The following is a 21,115-nucleotide window of genomic DNA, read 5'->3' on the forward strand; positions in this document are numbered from 1 at the left end:
TTGCCGGTTATGCAGGGACCATCTCCTTACCCCCTTCAGTCTTCCAGAGTGATCCATCCAATCCCTCACATTGCTTCATTATAAAGTAATGGAATCTGGGACCTGGTGCCCAGGTTCTGCGTTCCACAGAATCTGTGCACCATCCACTAAGTCCCAGAATCCCTCACTTAATGGAACAAGGTGAGGCAAAGGAGAAGTTGCATTACACTCTCATCCTAAAAAATGTTGCAAAATTGTTTGTCAAAGCAACATGCTTTCCTTTCAATCTGTGGAATTACATTTCTACATTAACCCAAAAAATTAATATCATGATATGAAGGGACATTCATTTGTCCCTTAAGTTTTCCACAAAACATCACAAACTATAGCATGCATGAATTCCACTGCATAATTAAAAATTGGCAGATACCAGGAAAAATCACATCAGCCCTCACAATTAAGAAAATATTCACATATAATAACTTACCAGTGAGCCAGTATTAGGGAAGACAGGGTCAGGAGCCACGCCCTTAAAATAAAACACATCGGATATGTTTTTGGCAGAACTATCACTGTTCAAAGAATCAGTGTTTTCAAGAAGGGTTTTAGGAAATACATTCTCAATGGATGAAGAAGGATTTATAGCTGCAGGCAGCTGTACTTCTGAATGATGAGAAAGTTGTAAAGCAGCGCTGGTTTGCAAATTATTTTCCATGATGTCTGGGAATGATAACGGCAAAAAACCACCATGCAGTTTATCTTCACTTTCCAACCCTAAAGATTCACTTATTTCACTGTTCCATTTACTTCCTTTTTCAGATGCTTGAGAAGTATTTAAAGAGTCTGTAGTTCTGAAATCAGTGCTATTCTCCATAGAAGCACAATCTTTGTTATCTGTTGCAAATGAGGTAGTAATACTGCTGACTGTGGTCACGGTAGGGGAAAATATATTTTCTTCTGATCTGGAAACACTTGCTTTTGACCCAGTGTACATTGATTCTATGCGAGATCGTTTGACTGCAAAGTCTGTAACATCTGCATTTTCCTTGTCACATGTTTCCTGTGGTTTTAAAACAGTTTCTCTAGTTGGTTTCAGAGATTTCAAAAGCAAGCTTTGCTCAGTAGATGCCCGCTTTGGTCTTAATATTTCAGCAGTCTCTTTGCTTTGCAGTTTAAACAGGGACAGCGGTGCAATGTTCTTCTCTTTTCTTCCTAAGCCAAATGAGAAGGTTTCAGAATCCAGTATCTTCTCTAAAAAGTCCTCATGGATGGGGGGCAAACCATAGTATGGGCTTGGAGACTTTGGAGCTCTAGTTTTTTTTCTTTTTTGAGGCATAGTTATTGGACTCTCCAGCTTTCTAATTGTTTCTGCAAACTGTTCCATATCTGAAGATGAATCTAAGATGCCATCGTCACTTCTTTCTGGACTTATTTGGAACGTTTTAAATTGTTCTTCAGTACCCGTTGCACATTGCAGAGCGACATTACTAAGAGATTCTGTTCCACCCACACAGCCATTTTGATAGGAGATGGGAACAGAAGGATCCACTGCTTTCTCAGACATTTTTTTGTCAATTTCGTTGGCTGGATGCAGTTCTTTAATGACTTCTACTTTCTCAGAGTTTGCAGAATCTACAGAATGTTTTTTTGCAACTTCAGTGTTAGCAACATTTTCTGACAACTGACTAACATTCGCAAAAGCATTATGCTCATAGGCAACATCATCTTTTATGGAAAGCACTGTCACTCCATGGGTTGTATCTTTCTGTTGCTTCCTGAAATCTAGACCACTTTGCACTAATAAATCACCTTCATTCTTGACAAATTTAGGCATTATTTCCATAGCTGTTTCAGGGTACAAATTAACAACATTATTTTCTTTCGGTAAAACTATATTCTGTTTTACTTCCTGTGGTGTATGAGGTGTTTCCTGTGTATCGGTGTTATATTCGTCATTATTAGCCATAGTTGACTTGTGAGATACATTTTCATGAACTTCCTCAGTTGGGACTGGATGCAAAACAGGAAGTTTTGTTTCCTTCTGTGAAACTGTGCTTAGATTTTCCACCTGTGTTGCACGTGCAGTGCCTGTTGTAGAATTTATTTGGCTGGCATTATCACCAAGGACACTCATGTCATCTTCACACACCTTCTCAGGTATTTCTGGGTCTAAAATCTGACCATTAGTCTCTTTCTGCAAAACTGCACATTGATTTTCCTCATGTTGTGTATGTGATGTGTCTGATATGTTATTTATATGCCCATCATTATTACCAGTGACAGACTTATCTTCATGGATATTCTCAGTTGATTGTGGGTGAACAACAGACATTGGGCTTTCCTCATGTGAAACAATACTTACTGTCCCCTCCTGCACTGTATGTGTCATATGTGGTTCGCAAATTGTTTGGCTGATAATTTCAATAGCAGAGTTGTCTTCATAGAAGGCCTTGGCTGTTTCTGTGTGTAAAACAGAGACTTCTTTCTCTAAGTCTGTACTAACATTTTGTTCCTGTGGTTTATGTGGTGTGCCTGTAGTACAACCTGTTTGGCTGACATTGTCACCTTTAGCAGATAAGTCAGCTTCATAATTCTTCCAATCTGTTCCAGTTTGGAATTCAGGAATATTGGCCTCTTTCTGTAAATCTGTATTTAGATTTTTATCCTGTGGCATACCAGTTGTGTTTGTCTGCAGAATTTCATTATTAGTTTCACTCAGTTCTGATGAATTCTGATTTTCTTCCTGTGTTTGGCACAGGGCGTCAGCAACTATGTCTTCACCAAGCAAAGAGTTTTCAGTTTGCTTCTCTACCTGCTTATGTGAAGTTATGTCTAATAATTCAGTATTCAATAAACTCTTGCTTTCCGGGTGAGAAACCTGTACATCATTAATGGAAGGTTGTAATTTAGAGTCACTGGAGACAAATATTAACTGGTTTGTTTGATTGACAAGGTCATTTTTCTTAACAAGCTCATTATGTTTCTCTAAATTATTTTGTTCTGTACAAATCGGTGCATTATTTTGACTGTTAACACTTACAGTTTTAATTTCCTCAGCTTTCTTCCTGTTTTCAGACAAGTGTGTCTTGGACTTTGTATTAACCTTAACAGAGTCCGCTGGTGGTAGTTTTTTTGAAACATCTTTCCCTTCTTTGTTGTCATTGATTTGAACTTTCTCTGTCTGGGAAGCTGGAAAGTTTACATTTTCTAATAAGGGAGTGCTATATTTTTCCAAGAAAGAGCTGCTTTTTTGTTCTGTTTCCTCTAAATTTGTTTGAGCTGTAATGTTTGTATTGGAATTTCCCATACCGGTTTTATACTTTTCTTCTAGACCAGAATCCAAATGGCTTGAACCTAAATTTGCTTTGGTAGGCAGCTGAGCTGTAGCCTCATTAAAATGAACAGAGCAATCTAAAGTATCTTCATTTACAGAGACCAAACTACTATCTGAAATATGTCTTAGTTTCCCATCACTTTCTGCTTCAGATGCATCTGAGAATTTGGATGTATCTAGGTCCTTTTTGCTATCATCCATCAACATTTGCTCCAGCAAATTGTTTTCAGTGTTACCTTTATGTTCTAACTTATTATTGCCATAATCTGGTCGAACTGCTTCTTTTTTGGCCTTTATTTCTGTTAGAATGTTCTCTATCTTCTTAGCATCAGGACTTTTCAATTCTGTAACCTGTTTGCCAGCCAAAAGGGTATCTTTTCCCTTGGGAGTTTTACCAAAGTTTAGTTTGGCTCTTTCAACATATTTCTTTGGCTGAGAGATGCTCTTTGTTGCATAAAAATCTATTTGCTTTTGGCTTGTTTTTTTGTTCTCAAACAAACAAATCTTGGTAGCCGTGTTTCCTTTATAAATGGCTTGTCCATTTGTAGGTTCTTTTAAATTTTCGGCGCTGCTGGAAAGCTTAGATTTAATAGGCAATTCCACATTCTTTGGTTTAGGAGCACTGAAACATCAAATAAAAACAACAACATATTAATACAATATCTTCGATGTAAAATACTCATGACTATACAACTGATGAAGAAAAAAAAATGTGCTAAAATAATTACAATCAACAGTGGCCTATTATTATCAATTGTAACATACTGTACACGTGTAGCCCAAGTTAAGCACAACTAACTGCATATTTTAAAATACTGATTTGTAGTTTTGTTCTATGCAGTCTTTATTTTAATAGCTTCTAAAATATAACTACGGGCAAGTCAATTATTCATCTGATTATAACTTTCTTGCAAACCTTGACAGTACCATCCCACTAAAAGTTTATTTTTAATAAAACTAATATGTCTTTCCACACTTCCAGCTAATTTTGCAGATTTTTTTTTTGTTCAAGAAAAGTAACTTTTTTTTTCTTCCAAACATAAAGTTGGCACTGACCTATGATTTTATACAGTGGATATAAAAAGTCTACACACCCCTGGTAAAATGTCAGGTTTCTGTGCTGTACAAAAATGAGATAAAGATAAATCATTTCAGAACTTTTTCCACCTTTAGTGTGACCTATAAACTGTACCACTCAATTGAAAAACAAACTGAAATCCTTCATAAATGCATTGTCCATGTATATGTTAAAATATATCAGTCAGAAAAAGGGTACAAAAGAACTTCCAAGGCATTGGCATTAGATATACCATGGAACACAGTGAAGACAGTCATCATCAAGTGGAGAAAATATGGCACAACAGCGACATTACCAAGAACTGGATGTCCCTCCAAAATTGATGAAAAGGCGAGAAGAAAACTGGTCAGGGAGGCTACCAAGAGGCCTACAGCAACATTAAAGGAGCTGCAGGAATATCTGGCTGTACTGGCTGTACTGGCTGTGTGGTACATGTGACAACAATCTCCCGTATTCTTCATATGTCTGGGCTATGGGGTAGAGTGGCAAGACAAAAGCCTTTTCTTACAAAGAAAAACATCCAAGCCAGGCTACATTTTGCTAAAAAAACATCTGAAGTCTCCCAAAAGCATGTGGGAAAAGGTGTTATGGTCTGATGAAACCAAGGTTTAACTTTTTGGCCATAATTCCAAAAAACATGTTTGGCGCAAAAACAATACTGCGCATCACCAAAAGAACACCATACCCACAGTGAAGCATGGTGGTGGCAGCATCATGCTTTGGTGCTGTTTTTCTTCAGCTGGAACTGGGGCCTTAGTTAAGATAGAGGGAATTATGAACAGTTCCAAATACCAGCCAATATTGGCACAAAACCTTCACACTTCTACTAGAAAGCTGAACATGAGGAGGAACTTCATCTTTCAGCATGACAACGACCCAAAGCATACATCCAAATCAACAAAGGAATGGCTTCACTGGAAGAAGATTACAGTTTTGGAATGGCCCAGCCAGAGCCCAGACCTGAATCCAATTGAAAATCTGCGGGGTGATCTGAAGAGGGCTGTGCACAGGAGATGCCCTTGCAATCTGACAGATTTGGAGAAGAGTGGGCAAATCTTACAAAGTCAAAATGTGCCATGCTGATAGACTCATACCCAAAAAGACTGAGTGCTGTAATAAAATCAAAAGGTGCTTCAACAAATCAAGGATCAAAAAGTTTTGGGTTTTGTACCTTTCTCTCTATATCCTCATAGTTAAATAGAACTGCAGTGTATTTGCAAGCCAGCAATTACTGCCTTAAAGCCTTTGCCTGAAGCAATGACATTCTAAGAGGTTTGGAATGACTGGATGCTTTGTGTATGAATTATAGTTTGCATGTTCACAGGTCAGCAATAGTGACGCTGGGAATCTGTCCTGTTTCGCTTCATTAAAAAATTTGAGAAACTTTGCAAAACGTGAAAAATTACGCTTGCGACAATTTTTTATTATTATTTTGGATTAAACAAATAGCAAAGATACACACAATTTCCAAAGCAACAATTCTAAACACAATTAGCTTGTTAAAGGGGTGTTTAATCTATGACTGTATTACATTGCCTGACAATGAAATGACTGAATCATTCAATAACTTGTTACATTTTTTGTTATTTAATTCATTATTATTAATAAATTATATTAAATTTACAGGATATATTTAAAAAAAAAATTGCTGTAAAAAGGCAGGTACAGTTCGACTTTGAGTTATGCCTGTTAATTTTTAACTAACAAGGTTGCGCTTACTTATATCTCAGTTTGTAGAACAATGCAAACAACTGCAAATTCTGCCATGACAATATGGCTTTATAACATGCACCTCTGGAAATATTGGATTAATTATTTTGAAATGCTGATAGCATATTACCAATTATAAGAGGTGTATCGTTTTAGAAATCTTTAACATAAATGTTTTATTATTACTGACAAATATACCAGTTTTTATGACTTCACACTCTTTCTAAAGATTTTCTATGGCAAAACTATTGCTTGGCATATGCTATGACTGGTAACATTACATTTATCCTGCAATAAGACTTCTTGTTATAACTGCTGAGCACAAAACAGGCTCTTATCTGGCTACAAATTTGTTGTAAAACAATGAACTTGTAGATGAGGTCTACCTCCCTTTTTAATAATAATTAATAATTGTTGTCTTATTGTTTCACACAGTTGTAATTTTTAACCAAAGTTAAAAACTGAAACCCAGTATGGTACTTAATGCAAAAAAGGGAATATTAGGAAAAATAATATCTATAAGGATTACTAGCCTTAGCAATAAGCATGTGTACTTACATATTAAGCTTTGTGGTTATGGTGGGTTTTGAGATGTCTGGAGAGGATAAGGAGGTTGTGAGGTTTATATTGTTGAATTCAGATGATGGCGGAGTTGAGCCGTCCAGTGGAAGGGGAGTCTGTTCCCCATCAGTATTATCACTCAGTGTCCTTCTGTCTTCAGACAGAGCACCTGCAGTCTGTGATGTAAACGCCCCAGCATTCTCACATGACACAGTCATACAATCTTCCCCACTACTTCCAGCAGAGGATCCAGGCACAGATGCTTTTTCCACGTAGGCGGCTTTTGTTGTGGAAACAAGAACAGAATAGTTACCTTCAGTCGCTTTGGCAGGTGTCCCTGGCTGACTTTTAAAAAGGGAACCGTGAGCTTTGCGAGCAGTTGGAGAAGCAGGAATGGAGCCAGACTGATTTTCCTTTTCTTTTTTTTTTCTCATAGGACTGGAGGCTGGGTGTTGCTGTTTACATTTGTCTGATTCACCCTTGGGTGATAATTTGTGATTAGCCCCTGCCCTGACATCTTGGTTGGCTGATAAAGGTTCATTGGTATCAGGTGACAGAGGAACAGGTTTACCTTTACTCTCAGATATTATCACATCTTCTGTCACTGCTTCAAAATTAAAAGTAAGGTCGGTGTTCTGTTCATCTAGCATGGTGTTTTCAGTCTTTTTCTCACCATTCTGACTACTCTGACTCTTTAGAGACCTTCTCTTTCTGCTTGTTTTTCTATTGTTTGGGCTTTTTTCCATTGTCTCTCCGTTACTACAGTTCTCTGGTTGTGTTGGAGAGTTTGTTTCAGTTACTTTTGCCAGATAAATATCAAAAGCTAATACTTTTGCGCCACACTTGCTCTCATCCAATTTTTGACCATTCAGATTCTCAGTCTGAGATATGGGGTAATATTCCTGATCTGATGAAGCTTGATGGGGTGCAGCAGAAACAACATTTACTGTCTTGTTTAAACGGTTACTGTCATCTGATGCCTCTTGTGGCTGCAGTCTCTCCCCATCTTTTATATTATTCTTTAAGGCAGTGCCCACAGACAACTTTGCAGTTTGAGGCGCTTCTACACTATCCACTGCTGGAACCGGTTTCTCTGGTTTTGAGTCTGTTGCTTTGCTGGATAATTTGGTATTTTTCTTTGGTTGTGCTCTAGGTGACTCTTCTTTATTAACACTGCTTTCCTGTAAAAAACTTTGGTGCTTTCTACAGCTGTTTTTAGTTGATTCACTGTCAGAAGAAGACTGTCGCCTGACAGCAAGATTAGAGAAAGTTCTTCCACTCCTTTCAGCGCTACTTTGCTTTTCAGGTCTAGCTGAATGGCTTTTATTTTTGTCTAAAGATGCATTAACAGGGCTTTCAGTTGATGAGACACTCGCCTTACTTTCTACTCCAGGTGGGTTATTTTCACTAATCTGCTGCAGATTAGACAATCCATTGTCAAAGTTACCGTTAGTAATCGGATTCCCACTCGGACTAACACTTGGACTGTCTCCCTCCTGGAAAAGCTGCCGTGAAATATTACCTAATACAGCTTCTGTAGGGGAGGTTGTGTTTTCTTGATTCGGGGCTTTCGTTCCGACAGTCCCTGAAGCTCTTTTACGTTCTGTGGTCCTGGTAGTAGTTCCAGTCTTTTCATTAGTAGGGCTTGTGGGAGAGTCTGGAATGGATTTGCCTTGCCTCTTTCTGTTGGAATTGAAGAGATTTCCAATCTTTCCAAGAACAGGTTTTTTAGTGCCGTCTTTCTTAGGAGACTCGGTTGGCTGTGCCCTAGACTAAAACAAAATAAAAGAAAAAATGCATTAGAAAAACATATGCTTAGTTTTATGAAGCAGCATCCTGCATTTACACAAAGGGAGTTGCCTTCCTTATTACATACCTAAAGCACTTGTTCCTGAACTATCACAGTGCAAGCTCTCCCTCATCTGTTCCATCTGCAACACTGGCCTATAGATAGCAGTTGTGAGCAATGAGTTGTGGGTGTGGACACATGGGGTTAAGTAGTATATATTTTTCAAATTTTAGTCACTTGTACTTTCACCTATTTACCTCAAAATATATAACTGCTCGAAATGTAGTTAACTGAATAAATGTGTTTCAATGCTTTGCACCTGCCCTGTTTATGTGGCCCAGATTCCCTTTTCTTTGCTCAATATATGATTTGCAATTAACCCGGTTGCTGGGGGGACTGGGTGCACCAACAAAGATATTTAAGAGAAGTTATTACTTGTCATGGCCTGCGTGTCTTTTGTGTTAATAAATGTATTAAGAGCATAGCTGTTTCACAGCACTATTAACTATGAAACATTGAGGCTTGCTATCTTTATTTTGCTCCTTTTTTCTCAATAAATATAATTTCATATACATTTGTATGAAACCCTGTGTGTGCTGGCATTACTCCTGCAATATTTTAGTTTATATGGCTCTTGCACCCAGGTTGTATTTTTTGTTAGTGGCGTGCACCATTATGATCTCTATGTATAATTATATATATATATATATATATATATATATATATATATATATATAATCCAAAGGAAATCGGCACTCACCATTACACGAGCACTAGCCGGGTGCTAACCAAAAAAAATGTAGACAATAGATTGATAGAAAGCACTCACGGCATGTAGAGATAAAACAAAAGTTTTTTGTTTTATTAGCTCATCGCATCAACGCGTTTTCGATCCCAAAACTTTTGTTTTATCTCTACATGCCGTGAGTGCTTTCTATCAATCTATTATATATTATATATATATATATATATATATATATATATATATATATATAAATAAAAAATACTATATGTCACAATTAGATTATTTTGAAATCAAAGCCAGTATTATTGAATGTACATTTGGGCATACACATAATAAAATCAGCTTCCAGATCAAATATACAAGTTTACAGCATTTAAAAGCATATGAATCTAAGTATCCTCATGACAATTGCAAAAATAAACACCTGTCACTCAAAAAAAATTGGAGATTAGCAAAAGGAAAAACAGAACTAAACAATAACAGGTGGTGGATGAAGGAAAGTCATTTATAGGGAGTGTTTGCACAAATTTAGGGTTACAAAAGAATATGAAACTGGTTTGGAACAGCCAAATATATAGACAAAGAGAAGGGTCACGAGAAACTCCAAAAACAGTAAACAGACAATTATATATAAACAGTGACACTCCAGTGGATCAGCTGAAAGTAAAACTCAACAACCCAGATATATATTTGCTTTAGACTAGTAATAACAGGACAGCACAAGTTCAATTTACATAGGTAGCAATGAAAGGAAGGATGTTTACAGAGTCAATAACCCCCAGAACTTAAAATGCTCTAAATATGTTTGCAGATCATATTTAAGGCCTATGGCACACAATATGCTTTGACCACCATAGTGCTCTCAAAAAGAACCACAGCATCTCTTTCCTCTCAAATGTTGCATTGAATTGTATGGAAAATGAACCAAGGCAAACACTGGTCCTGTCAGACTTAAGGGCTGGCTTTTCCAAGCTTTCCCTGTTTCACAGACTAGCATCTACTATAGGTAGTTTGTTTTCCATTCATTTGAATGAGAAGTTTCTACAGCCAGGAAAGGGTCCTTTTCCTGTTGCTCTTCTTGAGAGTCAAATATCGTGGAGTGCCAAATGTGAGAATCATCATTTTAGAAATGTATGAATCATTTCTAACAGGATATATTTTTAAAAATGCAATTTAAAATGCTTTTTCAAGCCTTCATTTCTCGTCTTTGCTGGTGTGGGTTTTTTAACTTGTTGGCCCCTTGTGAGGATGAACGGTAAGCCCATACTACAACTATTTAATGCTGTGGTGTGACCGAGGTAGTCTTAGCGAGATCTGCCCCATCAAAGCAGGCCAAAACTGGCTATAGATGTCCAGATTTGGTCCACACATTACTTCCCTTTGGGCAGTTAGGATTGATGACAGTTGACCTGTTCAAACTAAAAATGTCATCTGTGGATGCACTGTCTGCAAGTTCATATATTTTGCAGGTGGAGAGAAGCCCTAGCTCCTACTTTCTGCAATTAAGATTGTTTGTAATAGTTGTAAAATGAATATGAACTTAAGAAGGCCCCCAGAACTAGATCTGGTTATGCAAGTGGGATGTATATCTGCTACAATGCCAGCTGGCCTAAACTAGGGGGCACATTTACTAACCCACGAACGGGCCGAATGCGTCCGATTGCATTTTTTTCGTAATTATCGGTATTTTGCGATTTTTTCGGAAAATTGTCGTGACTTTTTCGTTACCAATACGATCTGCGCGAAAAAACGCGAGGTTTTCGTAGCCATTCCGAAAGTTGCGCAAAATCTGGCGATTTTTTCATAGCGTTAAAACTTGCGCGAAAAGTCGCCTTTTAAGTTAACACTACGGAAAACGGCGCGACTTTTCACGCAAGTTTTAACGCTACGGAAAAATCGCCAGATTTTGCGCAACTTTCGGAATGGCTACGAAACTCGCGTTTTTTCGCGCAAATCGTATTGGTAATGAAAAAGTCGCGATAATTTCCGAAAAGTCGTAAAGTCGCCGAAAAAATCGCAAAAAATACAAAAAAGTCGCAAAATGTTCGTTTTCCAATCGGAATTTTTCGGATTCGAATTCGTGTCTTAGTAAATCAGCCCCTAGGTGTTAGATTTGTATCCAACTAAAGGCATTACAGGTTTGGGATCCCTTATCCCGAAACTCGTTATCCAGAAAGTTCCGAATTACGGAAAAGGCCGTAATTCTAATATTCGGATAATTCTAATATTTAAAAAAAGATTTCCTTTTTCTCTGTAATAATAAAACAGTACCTTGTACTTGATCCCAACTAAGATATAATTAATCCTTATTGGAGGCAAAACAAGCCTATTGGGTTTATTTAATAGTTAAATGATTTGTAGCAGACTTAAGTTATGGAGATCCAAATTACGGAAAGATCATTCTAACACCCAACACTGGAAATGACATCACATTTTTTACACAACTGCATCTAATTTGCATCAAAATGCCAGTGCAGTTGCATGAATATTGCTGCACTGGATGCAGCTGTGGCAAGCGCAACTTTCCCTAGTGGATGTAATGATGCTGGAATTATGCTAAAATGCAGTACTGTAAGTAAAAACATGATAAATTGCCTCTGAAATTGCACAATGCACTTCGGTAAGTAAATAAGCCCTATTATATCTAAACAGTACATAGTATTTACACTCTAAAAATATACATTTTAAAAATAAATGTTCTGTTTACTCTGCCATGTCTCTTAGAAGCAGATCAGCAATCCTTGTTGAAGAATAGGACATTCTAAAATGTTAACTTAGGGCTCTGGCACACGGGGAGATTAGTCGCCCGCGACAAATCTCCCTGTTCGCGGGCGACTAATCTCCCCGAGTTGCCTTCACCTGCCATCCCACCGGCGAAAATGTAAGTCGCCGGTGGGATGGCACACGCGGCGGCGCGATTTCGGCAAATTGCCAAAGTTGCCTTGCGAGGCTAATTTCCCCGTGTGCCAGACCCCTTAAAGGGGAAATATACCACCTTCTTCAACATATCAATGAATAGGGCTTGTGTTGAATATACTTTTTTGACTATTTGGTCCTTTTGAGGTAGATAATTAGATTACCAGCCCAAAGATAATCCCCCTGCACAATAGACTCATGCTAACAAAACTGTCACAACAAAGGGGTGTTGGAATGGGTTATATACTGGTAATCTAATTATCTAAAGGAGACCATACACAGTCAGATTTAAGTTGCAGATTCAAGTCCTTTAGACCGATTTGGCAGCTTATCTGCCCATATAAGGGGTTCCCCCATGGATATCTGGGAGAAAATCGTTCAGGTGTAGATCAGGCAGGTTTGATTTTCCTGTCGGATTGGGGACTGAAATGGGTCACTGATGCGGTCCAAAGTCCAACAAGCGCCTATGCCCACTGTTGTAATTTGATCATTTGGTTCTAAAGCCAAACAATCGATTTAGCCCCATAGCACTTTAGGTGGACATATCGCTAGAAGATCAGCTTGTTTGGCAATCTCAGCCTGTATGACCACCATAACAATTTAAAATTGTAAGATTTTTTTAAAAGTAGGGTAGAACTGCACTCTTTACACTACCAGTGCAATGGGCAGCAACAGACCGAAGTATGATATGAATATAAGCCCTAAAATTATTTTGCAAATAAGTAAAGCAAGTAAAATCAGAAGAGAAATTTACAACATATTGGCAAAAGTATCCGTAAACTATCTAAAATTAGGTCCTTAGTTGGATTACTAACTGCTGAGTAAGAAATTGCTCTAGGACTAACAATGTCAGCTCAAAAACTATGCATGTTTATGTTTTATATTTGGGATCAGAGGAAAACAAATCTAACTTCACTATGTGCAAGGTCAGGCTGTAGTGTAAGGGTCACCACCAGTAGACTCTGGGGCAAGGTCTGTACAAACCCCTGCCCTCAACCCAAATAAACACTTGTGGCATGAACTGGAAGGCTGACAATGACCAGGCCTGATTTCCAACATCAGTGCCCAACTCATACCCCCCAACTGTCCCGCTTTAAGCAGGACAGTCCCGCTTTCTATAGCTCATCCCGCTGTCCCGGATAGTTCCCTGAATGTCCCGCATTTTCGTAATAGATTACGGAAATGCGGGACATTCATAGAAGGATCCGTGACAGCGGGATGAGCGCTCCGACTCCTTGTGCTGCTTCTCTCATGTGGCTCCTTCTCCGGCGGTCCCTGGCCCTTTTATAAGGTTGCGCCCACAAGCTTTTCCACAAAGACCAACATTATATCAATACCTTTTGGTGGGGGAATAAGATGTTTCACAGACAGGTGTCTATTTTTGGAAATACAGTGTACCTTGCTTAAAAAGTAGGTTATATATACCTGTGTTTGTATTTTGCTTTATTTTGCATCATAATTCCTTTTAACAAACCAGAAGGTGTGAAAGCAAAACAAAAGTAGACAAAGCAGGATAAAGTGCTTCAAAATGGTGGGGGATGGTGGTTGGAGTTGGGAGTGTGCGAAATGGGGTCTGCTGGTGAGCCAAATACTGAGCGCTTGGTGCGCATCGGAGAAACTTGTAGGACTCAGTAAATTACCCCGTTTATTTCTATATTTATTTCCATTCTTATTGTTATTTTTACCTTGATTTCCTCCCCCTTTTCCCCCCCCTCCCCTTAACACTAGTAAATGATTGAGCACGCAACCCTCTAAGAGACTCTAATTGTTTTACTACGCAGGGCTGGCTTTCAGTACAGCTAAACCCCCCCCCCCCCCTAACTTATACTGACTTTATCTGATGATTAGCCTATTAGTGGCACATAAGGGCTCTGGTACACGGGGAGATTAGTCGCCCGCGGCAAAACTCCCTGCTCGCGGGCGACTAATCTCCCCGAGTTGCCTTCCCCCTGCCATCCCACCGGCGAACATGTAAGTCGCCGGCGGGATGGCAGACGCGGCGGCGCGATTCTGCGCAAATCGCCGAAAAAGACTCGTGAGGCTTTTTCGGCGATTTCCCGAAATCGCCCCGCCGCGTCTGCCATCCCGCCGGCAACTTACATGTTCGCCGGTGGGATGGCAGGGGGAAGGCAACTCGGGGAGATTAGTCGCCCGCGAGCAGGGAGTTTTGCCGCGGGCGACTAATCTCCCCGTGTACCAGAGCCCTAACAGTTAAAACTTCTCAATTAGTGCATACTGAGCAAATGGTAAAAGCTTACAAGTACAAACTGATTGTGGATAAATCAGCTGTAGTACCAAGACTGATTTAATGAAACGGGTAATCTATTTATTGGAATATATTTATTACTACATATGTTTTTAATTATATTTATTAAATGTTAAGTTTTAACAATTTAGACAAAGCACTAAATTCTTTCTAGCTGGTTCTTTCTTCAAAATGTTACACAGATATATTATAATTTGTTTTTTTAATAAGTTATATGTACATTATCTAGGGAATTATGCATGTTTCATTCCATAACGATAACACCCATACAAAAATGCAAGAAACGCATAAAATTATATATCATTTGTGCCGATACAAAAATTATCTGTGTGAGAATTAGCCCAGGGACAAATAACACACAAGTCCCATTTCTCTCCGGCAACCAGTTGCTGGGATGGCTTCTCTGCTGCCCCTCAGCAGTTGCTGAATTACAATTTAAAGGGGAAGTGCAAGCTGGAGGGACACTGCTTCAGGCTCAAAACCATAGCAAATAATGTTGTCATGCTTTTCCGATAGTGTGAAAGATATGGAAGTTATTATCATATTAGCATCAAAGTAAGCACCTGCCACTGTAGAATTCAGTGCTGTTATGCAACCTGAAGCCTGACAGGGGCTGCTTAACCACAACACTGGCCCCCAAAGCCCCAAGGATGAATGGAGGTGAGATGTAGTTCAGCAACATTCAGGCAGATCACTTCATGTTGATCATTCCAACACTAAGCAGCCAGCCATAGGATGACCATATTGGTTTAGTATGCATATACTGTATAGTTGTTATGGAAGTAAATTTGGTTTATAATATTTTACCACTCCAGCAATTTCAAATCAGTGAAGTGTTTTTTGTGGGCATGGGGTACAAAGCCCCAGGCATAAAAGGTCAAACCAACAGACGAACACTAATGTTTGAAAGCTGATGGCAATGCTATATACACAGGGCTGGAGAGAGCAAGGGTTAAAATGCAATACAAATGAGCGTTACTGGCATTTTTGCATGATACCACAGACATACCAACTATTCCCCCGCAAACCCCCGGCTTATACTCACTGGCCGCTGCTCTCCCGCCGATAAACAAGGAAATTCAAGGCGCACACTTGGCCGGGAGAGAGGTGGGACAAGCTACAGGTGGGTCTGACTTCTGACCACCTGGTTCCAGATTACAGCGTCGGTATGCGCTCACTTCCCTTAGTGGGAAAGCATGGCAGTTGTGTAACTCAGGTGTTAGGGTATTTGCTACCGCTGTTCAGTAGGCAAAATGACACACATAGCTACCAATATACTTCACGTTTCTCTGTTACAGGAAGAGCTATCCTGACTTGCTCTCTTCTGATCGCCACAGGTTAGCAATGTCTGGCTCTCTGCCAGACTTCATAAATATTGTATTACTGGAACCGACTTGCTAGACAGCGCCGAAGTAAATCAGGAAAGTGCTGAGGGACTGTGGAGCTAGCCAGGGCCTATTTCCCTCCAGTTCACAAAGAGTTAACTGCTCAGGTTACTGGGCGGGAAAAGAGTCACTGCTCACCCCACCTCCCCTTTGCCTGCCAGCTCACTCTGCAGTGTCTCACCTCAGCAGCAGCACAGAGCATCATCTTCAACCTCTGCCTTCAGCTGCCCCAGGGTCGGACTGGGCCAGCAGGAAAAATCCTGGTGGGCCAGACTCGACCCTTTGCGGCGCTCCCCCTGCCCAAACTCTCCTGCCCCGACGCGTTATATTTACGCGCTCGGGGAAGGTCGTCGGGTGGGGGGGCCTGCGAGGGGGGTTGGGGGGCCCTCGGGGGGGTACGCTATGGGCGCCCCGGTGGGCAATCCACACCCCAGTCCGACCCTGAGCTGCCCTCAACCTCTGCCTTCAGCTGCCCTCAACATCTGCCTTTCAGCTGCTCTCACCGCCATGAGCGACGAGCTCATACAGCAGGTGCGGTCCAGACTCGCAGCCGAGGGAGCCGACTGGCTGCACCAGCTACTCGGCTCCACTGGCTTGCAGGAGCAGGGGGTACAAACGGCGAGCGGCGCCAGTAGGCGACCGCCTCGCCGCTCCCGCCTGAGCCCCAGTCCCCCACGAGCAACCCGACGCACAACCTCCGCCGCCGCCTCCCAACCCCAGACTGCTGTGTCGGCAAGGCGGCACGGGGAGGTTAGGACCACTGCCACCAATGCGTCCCACACACAAAAGCCCTCCGCCGGTGCTAATAAGGCGAAGAGGGCTGCACGCAGGCCCCCTCAAGCACCCCCTGCACCAAATAGCCCAGCTATCACAGAGTCAGCCCCTCAACCCATTTTACCTGCCAGCCAAGCACCCCCTTTTACCACCCCCACCCCCCACTGCAGCATAGTAACATAGTAACATAGTAAGTTGGGTTGAAAAAAGACATACGTCCATCAAGTTCAACCATAATGCCTATACCTAACCTGCCTAACTACAAGTTGATCCAGAGGAAGGCAAAAAACCCCATCTGAAACCTCTCTAATTTGCCTCAGAGGGGAAAAAATTCCTTCCTGACTCCAAGATGGCAATCGGACCAGTCCCTGGATCAACTTGTACTAAGAGCTATCTCCCATAACCGTGTATTCCCTCACTTGCTAAGAATCCATCCAGCCCCTTCTTAAAGCTATATAATGTATCAGCCAGTACGACTGATTCGGGGAGGGAATTCCACAACTTCACAGCTCTCACTGTAAAAAATCCTTTCCGAATATTTAAATGGAACCTCCCTTCTTCTAAACGGAGTGGGTGCCCTCGTGTCCGTTGGAAGGACCTACTGGTAAATAAAACATTAGAGAGGTTATTATATGATCCCCTTATATATTTATACATAGTTATCATGTCACCTCTTAAGCGCCTCTTCTCCAGTGTAAACAGACCCAACTTGGCCAGTCTTTCTTCATAACTGAGACTTTCCATACCCTTTACCAGCTTAGTTGCCCTTCTCTGGACCCTCTCTAACTCAATAATGTCCCGTTTGAGCACTGGAGACCAAAACTGAACAGCATATTCTAGATGGGGCCTTACCAGTGCTCTGTAAAGGGGAAGAATAACCCCCTCCTCCCGTGAATCTATACCCCTTTTAATACAGCTCAAAACCTTGTTTGCCCTTGCAGCTGCTGCCTGGCATTGCTTGCTACAGCCAAGTTTATTATCTACAAGGACTCCAAGGTCCTTCTCCATTATGGATTTGCCTAGTGCAGTCCCATTAAGGGTATACGGGGCTTGCATATTTTTACATCCCAGGTGCATGACCTTACATTTATCCACATTAAATCTCATCTGCCACTTAGCTGCCCAGATTGCCAGTTGGTCAAGATCCTGCTGCAGCACTGGGTCTCCTGTAGACAGGTGGCACACGGCCCATAGTTTACAGGAGTTTGAGGAAGGGGAAATCCTACTGGAGGAGGCTTTATTAAAATCACCCAGCTTATCCCTAGACCACTTTTTCTCCACACAGCCCACCCCCCCCCCTTCCCCACCTGAATCATACATCTCCGAGCCTTTTCCTCAAGTCTCTTACACCCAACCCCCGGCACAGACAAACTCCAATCGCACCCGGCAACTGGCGGGCGCAACCGCACCAAGGGCTCCACCGGCGCCACCATTCCACCGGCGCGACCAGCGGGGTGTCGGACAGCCTCCAACCTGCCACCGCCCTGGCCAGGAGTACGGTCGTTCGGAGGGCTGCCTCCACACAATCCACCTCACCAGGAGCACCCCTTCATTACGGCAGTCCCAACCCAGCTGACACTGGCTACAACCATGGCAGACCTAGGCTATGTGATACATCTGGGTATAACCCGAGATCTCAGTCAGTAGCAGCACCTGCATGCCCTGTTCCAGCTAACCATAACCTACCCGAGCACGACCGGAACCCAGCAGGTGAGTTTTCATGCGTTTGGGCATGGGGCCAACAAGCGAGTAGTGGCACAGAAATTTTGGCTGCCTTGCAAGTCATTATGGATAAGATAGGCCCCTCCACTCCAAATGCTAATATCTCAGCTCCTTGTCCACTGAAGGATACATATTTCTGTGGGGTATCCCCCCTAGGCTGTCATCTGTCCGGGGATACCAGGGAAAAAATTTGGCGGAACCAGTATGTTGACATCTGGTCCCTCGTCTCTCCCGAGCAGCCCACAGTGGACAAGGAAAGGAGATTTGGCAGATCAGACGACAAAAAGCCAAAGGTGGCCAAAACTTTTGGCAACTGGCTGCAGGCATTTTCGGTCCTGGCCTGCACCATAGGTCAAAAGTATCCATCTAAATGCTCAGAACTATTAGTCTACTTAAATTCCATTTTTGGGGCCTATAGGACACACGGGGGCGCCTCATGGTGGCGCTACGATGGGGAATTCAGACGCAGACTGGCTCTCAAGCCAGAATTGGGGTGGGATATGAAAGCTACCGATGCATGGCTCAGGATCATGATGACCCCAAAACCGCCCTTTCAGTATAGTGCCGCTGCGACCTCCTCTACCGGGCCCCAAGGCGCAGCGGCGGCAAGATGTCCCGGAGTCTGCTGGCTCTTCAACGAAGGGCACTGCAGATTCTTCGGGAACTGCAAATTCAAGCACGAATGTAATTTCTGTGGCGGGGCCCATTTGGCCCTGCGATGCTTTAAAAAGACCAGAGTGCCACCAAAAACTCCAACAAATATTCGCGGCGAGGACGCCGGTGAACGTCTGAAAGATGTCGCCATGGCTAGACCGGTACCACAGGAAGGGGGAGGCCGCATTAATTAGGGATGGTTTTACCTACGGTTTCTTTATACCCTTCACACCAAATTCCCAACCAACTTTTGCAGAAAATCTGAAATCAGTCCCAGAAAATTGGGAAATAGTGGCAACAAAACTACAGAACGAGGTAGCACTGGGCCGTATGGCTGGCCCTTTCCCATCCTTTCCCAAATTTACGTGTTTCCCCTTTGGGTGTAGTACCAAAAAAGGAGCCGGGAAAATTCCGGCTCATCCACCACCTCTCCCACCCGAAGGGCAAACCGGTAAATGACGGGATCAGCAAGGAAGCTGCGGCAGTTTCATACGTGTCCTTCGATCGGGCTGTATCCCTGGTGCGACAGGCAGGGAAGGGTGCACTGTTAGCTAAGTCAGATATTGAGTCTGCCTTCCGCCTTCTTCCTATCCACAGCGACTGCTATCATCAATTGGGTTGCCAGTTCGAAGGCCAGTTCTACTACGATATGTGCCTTCCCATGGGCTGCTCAATATCATGTCGCTACTTTGAGTGCTTCAGCACGTTCTTAGAATGGGTAGTAAGGCAAGAAACCGGGTATAATTCTGTCATCCACTACTTGGACGATCTCCTCTTCATAGGCCCCCCAAATACCAACGTATGCCAACTACTGCTGAGCACATTCCAATTTTTAATGGCCAGATTTGGAGTGCCCTTGTCAAAGGAAAAAACGGAAGGTCCCATCACCGTTTTATCCTTTCTGGGCATCGAAATCGACACGGTAGCGCTAGTTTTCCGCCTCCCCGAAGACAAACTGCAAAAATTAAAAAACACAGTAGCTGAAATCACAGCAGAAAAAAGGTAACACTCCGCAGCATGCAGTCCTTACTGGGTCTGCTGGTTTTTGCTTGCCGCATTATGCCCATAGCACGGGTCTTCTCATGTAGGCTATCCCTATCCACGCGGGGCATTAAGCAGCCCCATCACTTCATTAGGATAACAAAACAGTTACGGGAAGACATGAAGGTCTGGCAAACCTTTCTAGAACATTACAACGGGCACACTTGTCTCATGGACACGGAAGTGTCTAACGAGGAACTGAGTTTGTTCACGGATGCCGCCGGCTCCACAGGTTTCGGAGCCATCCTTGCCCTGAGGATAATCGCCAGCTATGCGACAGCACTATTGAATACTTACTGGCCTTTTTCTTCAAGCTGTTAGGTTGGCAGGATGTCACTAAGCATTTTATAATTACACAGGCCCTCAAGGGCTGGAGGCGAGAAGGGAAGGGAAGAAGGGAGACACGCGCAGGCCGGTGGATTTCCAGCTGCTACAGGGTTTGCTGGCCCCACTTCAGAAAATTTGCAAGTCTCCATATGAGACCGCGCTATTCCGGGCAGCGTTCAGCCTTGCCTTTTTCGGGCCCTGCGCATTAGCGAGCTCGTCCGCCCGAGCGCCAAAAAGCCGGGCGGTCTGAAGCAAGGTGACATGATAGTAAACAAAGACTTTATAAGGTTCCGAATAGGCAGGTCAAAAACCGACGTCCTGGGGAGGGGCTGCTGGGTGACCATCTCCGCCATACAAGGCCGTGCGTGCCCAGTACACTTGATTAGCACCTTTGCGGCGCGGCAAAGTGCAGGCTTAAATTTCCTCGGCCACAAGGATGGCTCCCCTCTTACACGCTATCTGTTTAGCCGCCTGTTCAACAGATGCTTGGAGCACCTGGGGCTGGATAAAAAGGAGTTCGGTACGCACAGGATTGGCGCTGCGACTGAAGCATGTTTGCAAGGCCTCAGCAAATCGGCAGTAAAATCAGTGGGAAAGTGGAAGTCAAACTGTTTCGCTGCATATATCTGTCCCAACCTGATAGTTAATTAGTTCTCTCCCCCACCCAGGTTCCAATACGCCAGTAGTTCTTTTGGTTGGGCAGAGAAGCGGGCGGCTATTCGTCCAGGCGGCAGGAACCTCGGTTTCCACGGGGTTGACATGGTTTGGAAGGGAATTAGCGGCTTGTGGTGGCTAAAAGTCCTACCAGAAGTGTTCGCCTTCAGTAGAGTGTAT

General features: G+C 42.5%; 1 protein-coding gene across 5 annotated transcripts in view; it reads right to left on the reverse strand.

Annotated features, from left to right (window-relative positions):
- Window positions 1-21,115, reverse strand: part of crybg1 (crystallin beta-gamma domain containing 1) — a 154,711-nt gene that overhangs the window by 50,626 nt on the left and 82,970 nt on the right. For all 5 annotated transcript variants that reach the window (XM_004914550.4, XM_004914551.4, XM_012963551.3 and 2 more), the window contains 2 exons: window positions 6,660-8,434; window positions 467-3,935 (listed from right to left, as the gene is read on the reverse strand). In XM_004914550.4, coding sequence (XP_004914607.2) covers window positions 467-3,935; window positions 6,660-8,434 — 5,244 coding nt within the window. The remainder of the gene's footprint in view (window positions 1-466; window positions 3,936-6,659; window positions 8,435-21,115) is intronic.

This window comes from Xenopus tropicalis, chromosome 5, assembly GCF_000004195.4.
Source record: "Xenopus tropicalis strain Nigerian chromosome 5, UCB_Xtro_10.0, whole genome shotgun sequence".
Classification (NCBI taxonomy): domain Eukaryota; kingdom Metazoa; phylum Chordata; class Amphibia; order Anura; family Pipidae; genus Xenopus; species Xenopus tropicalis.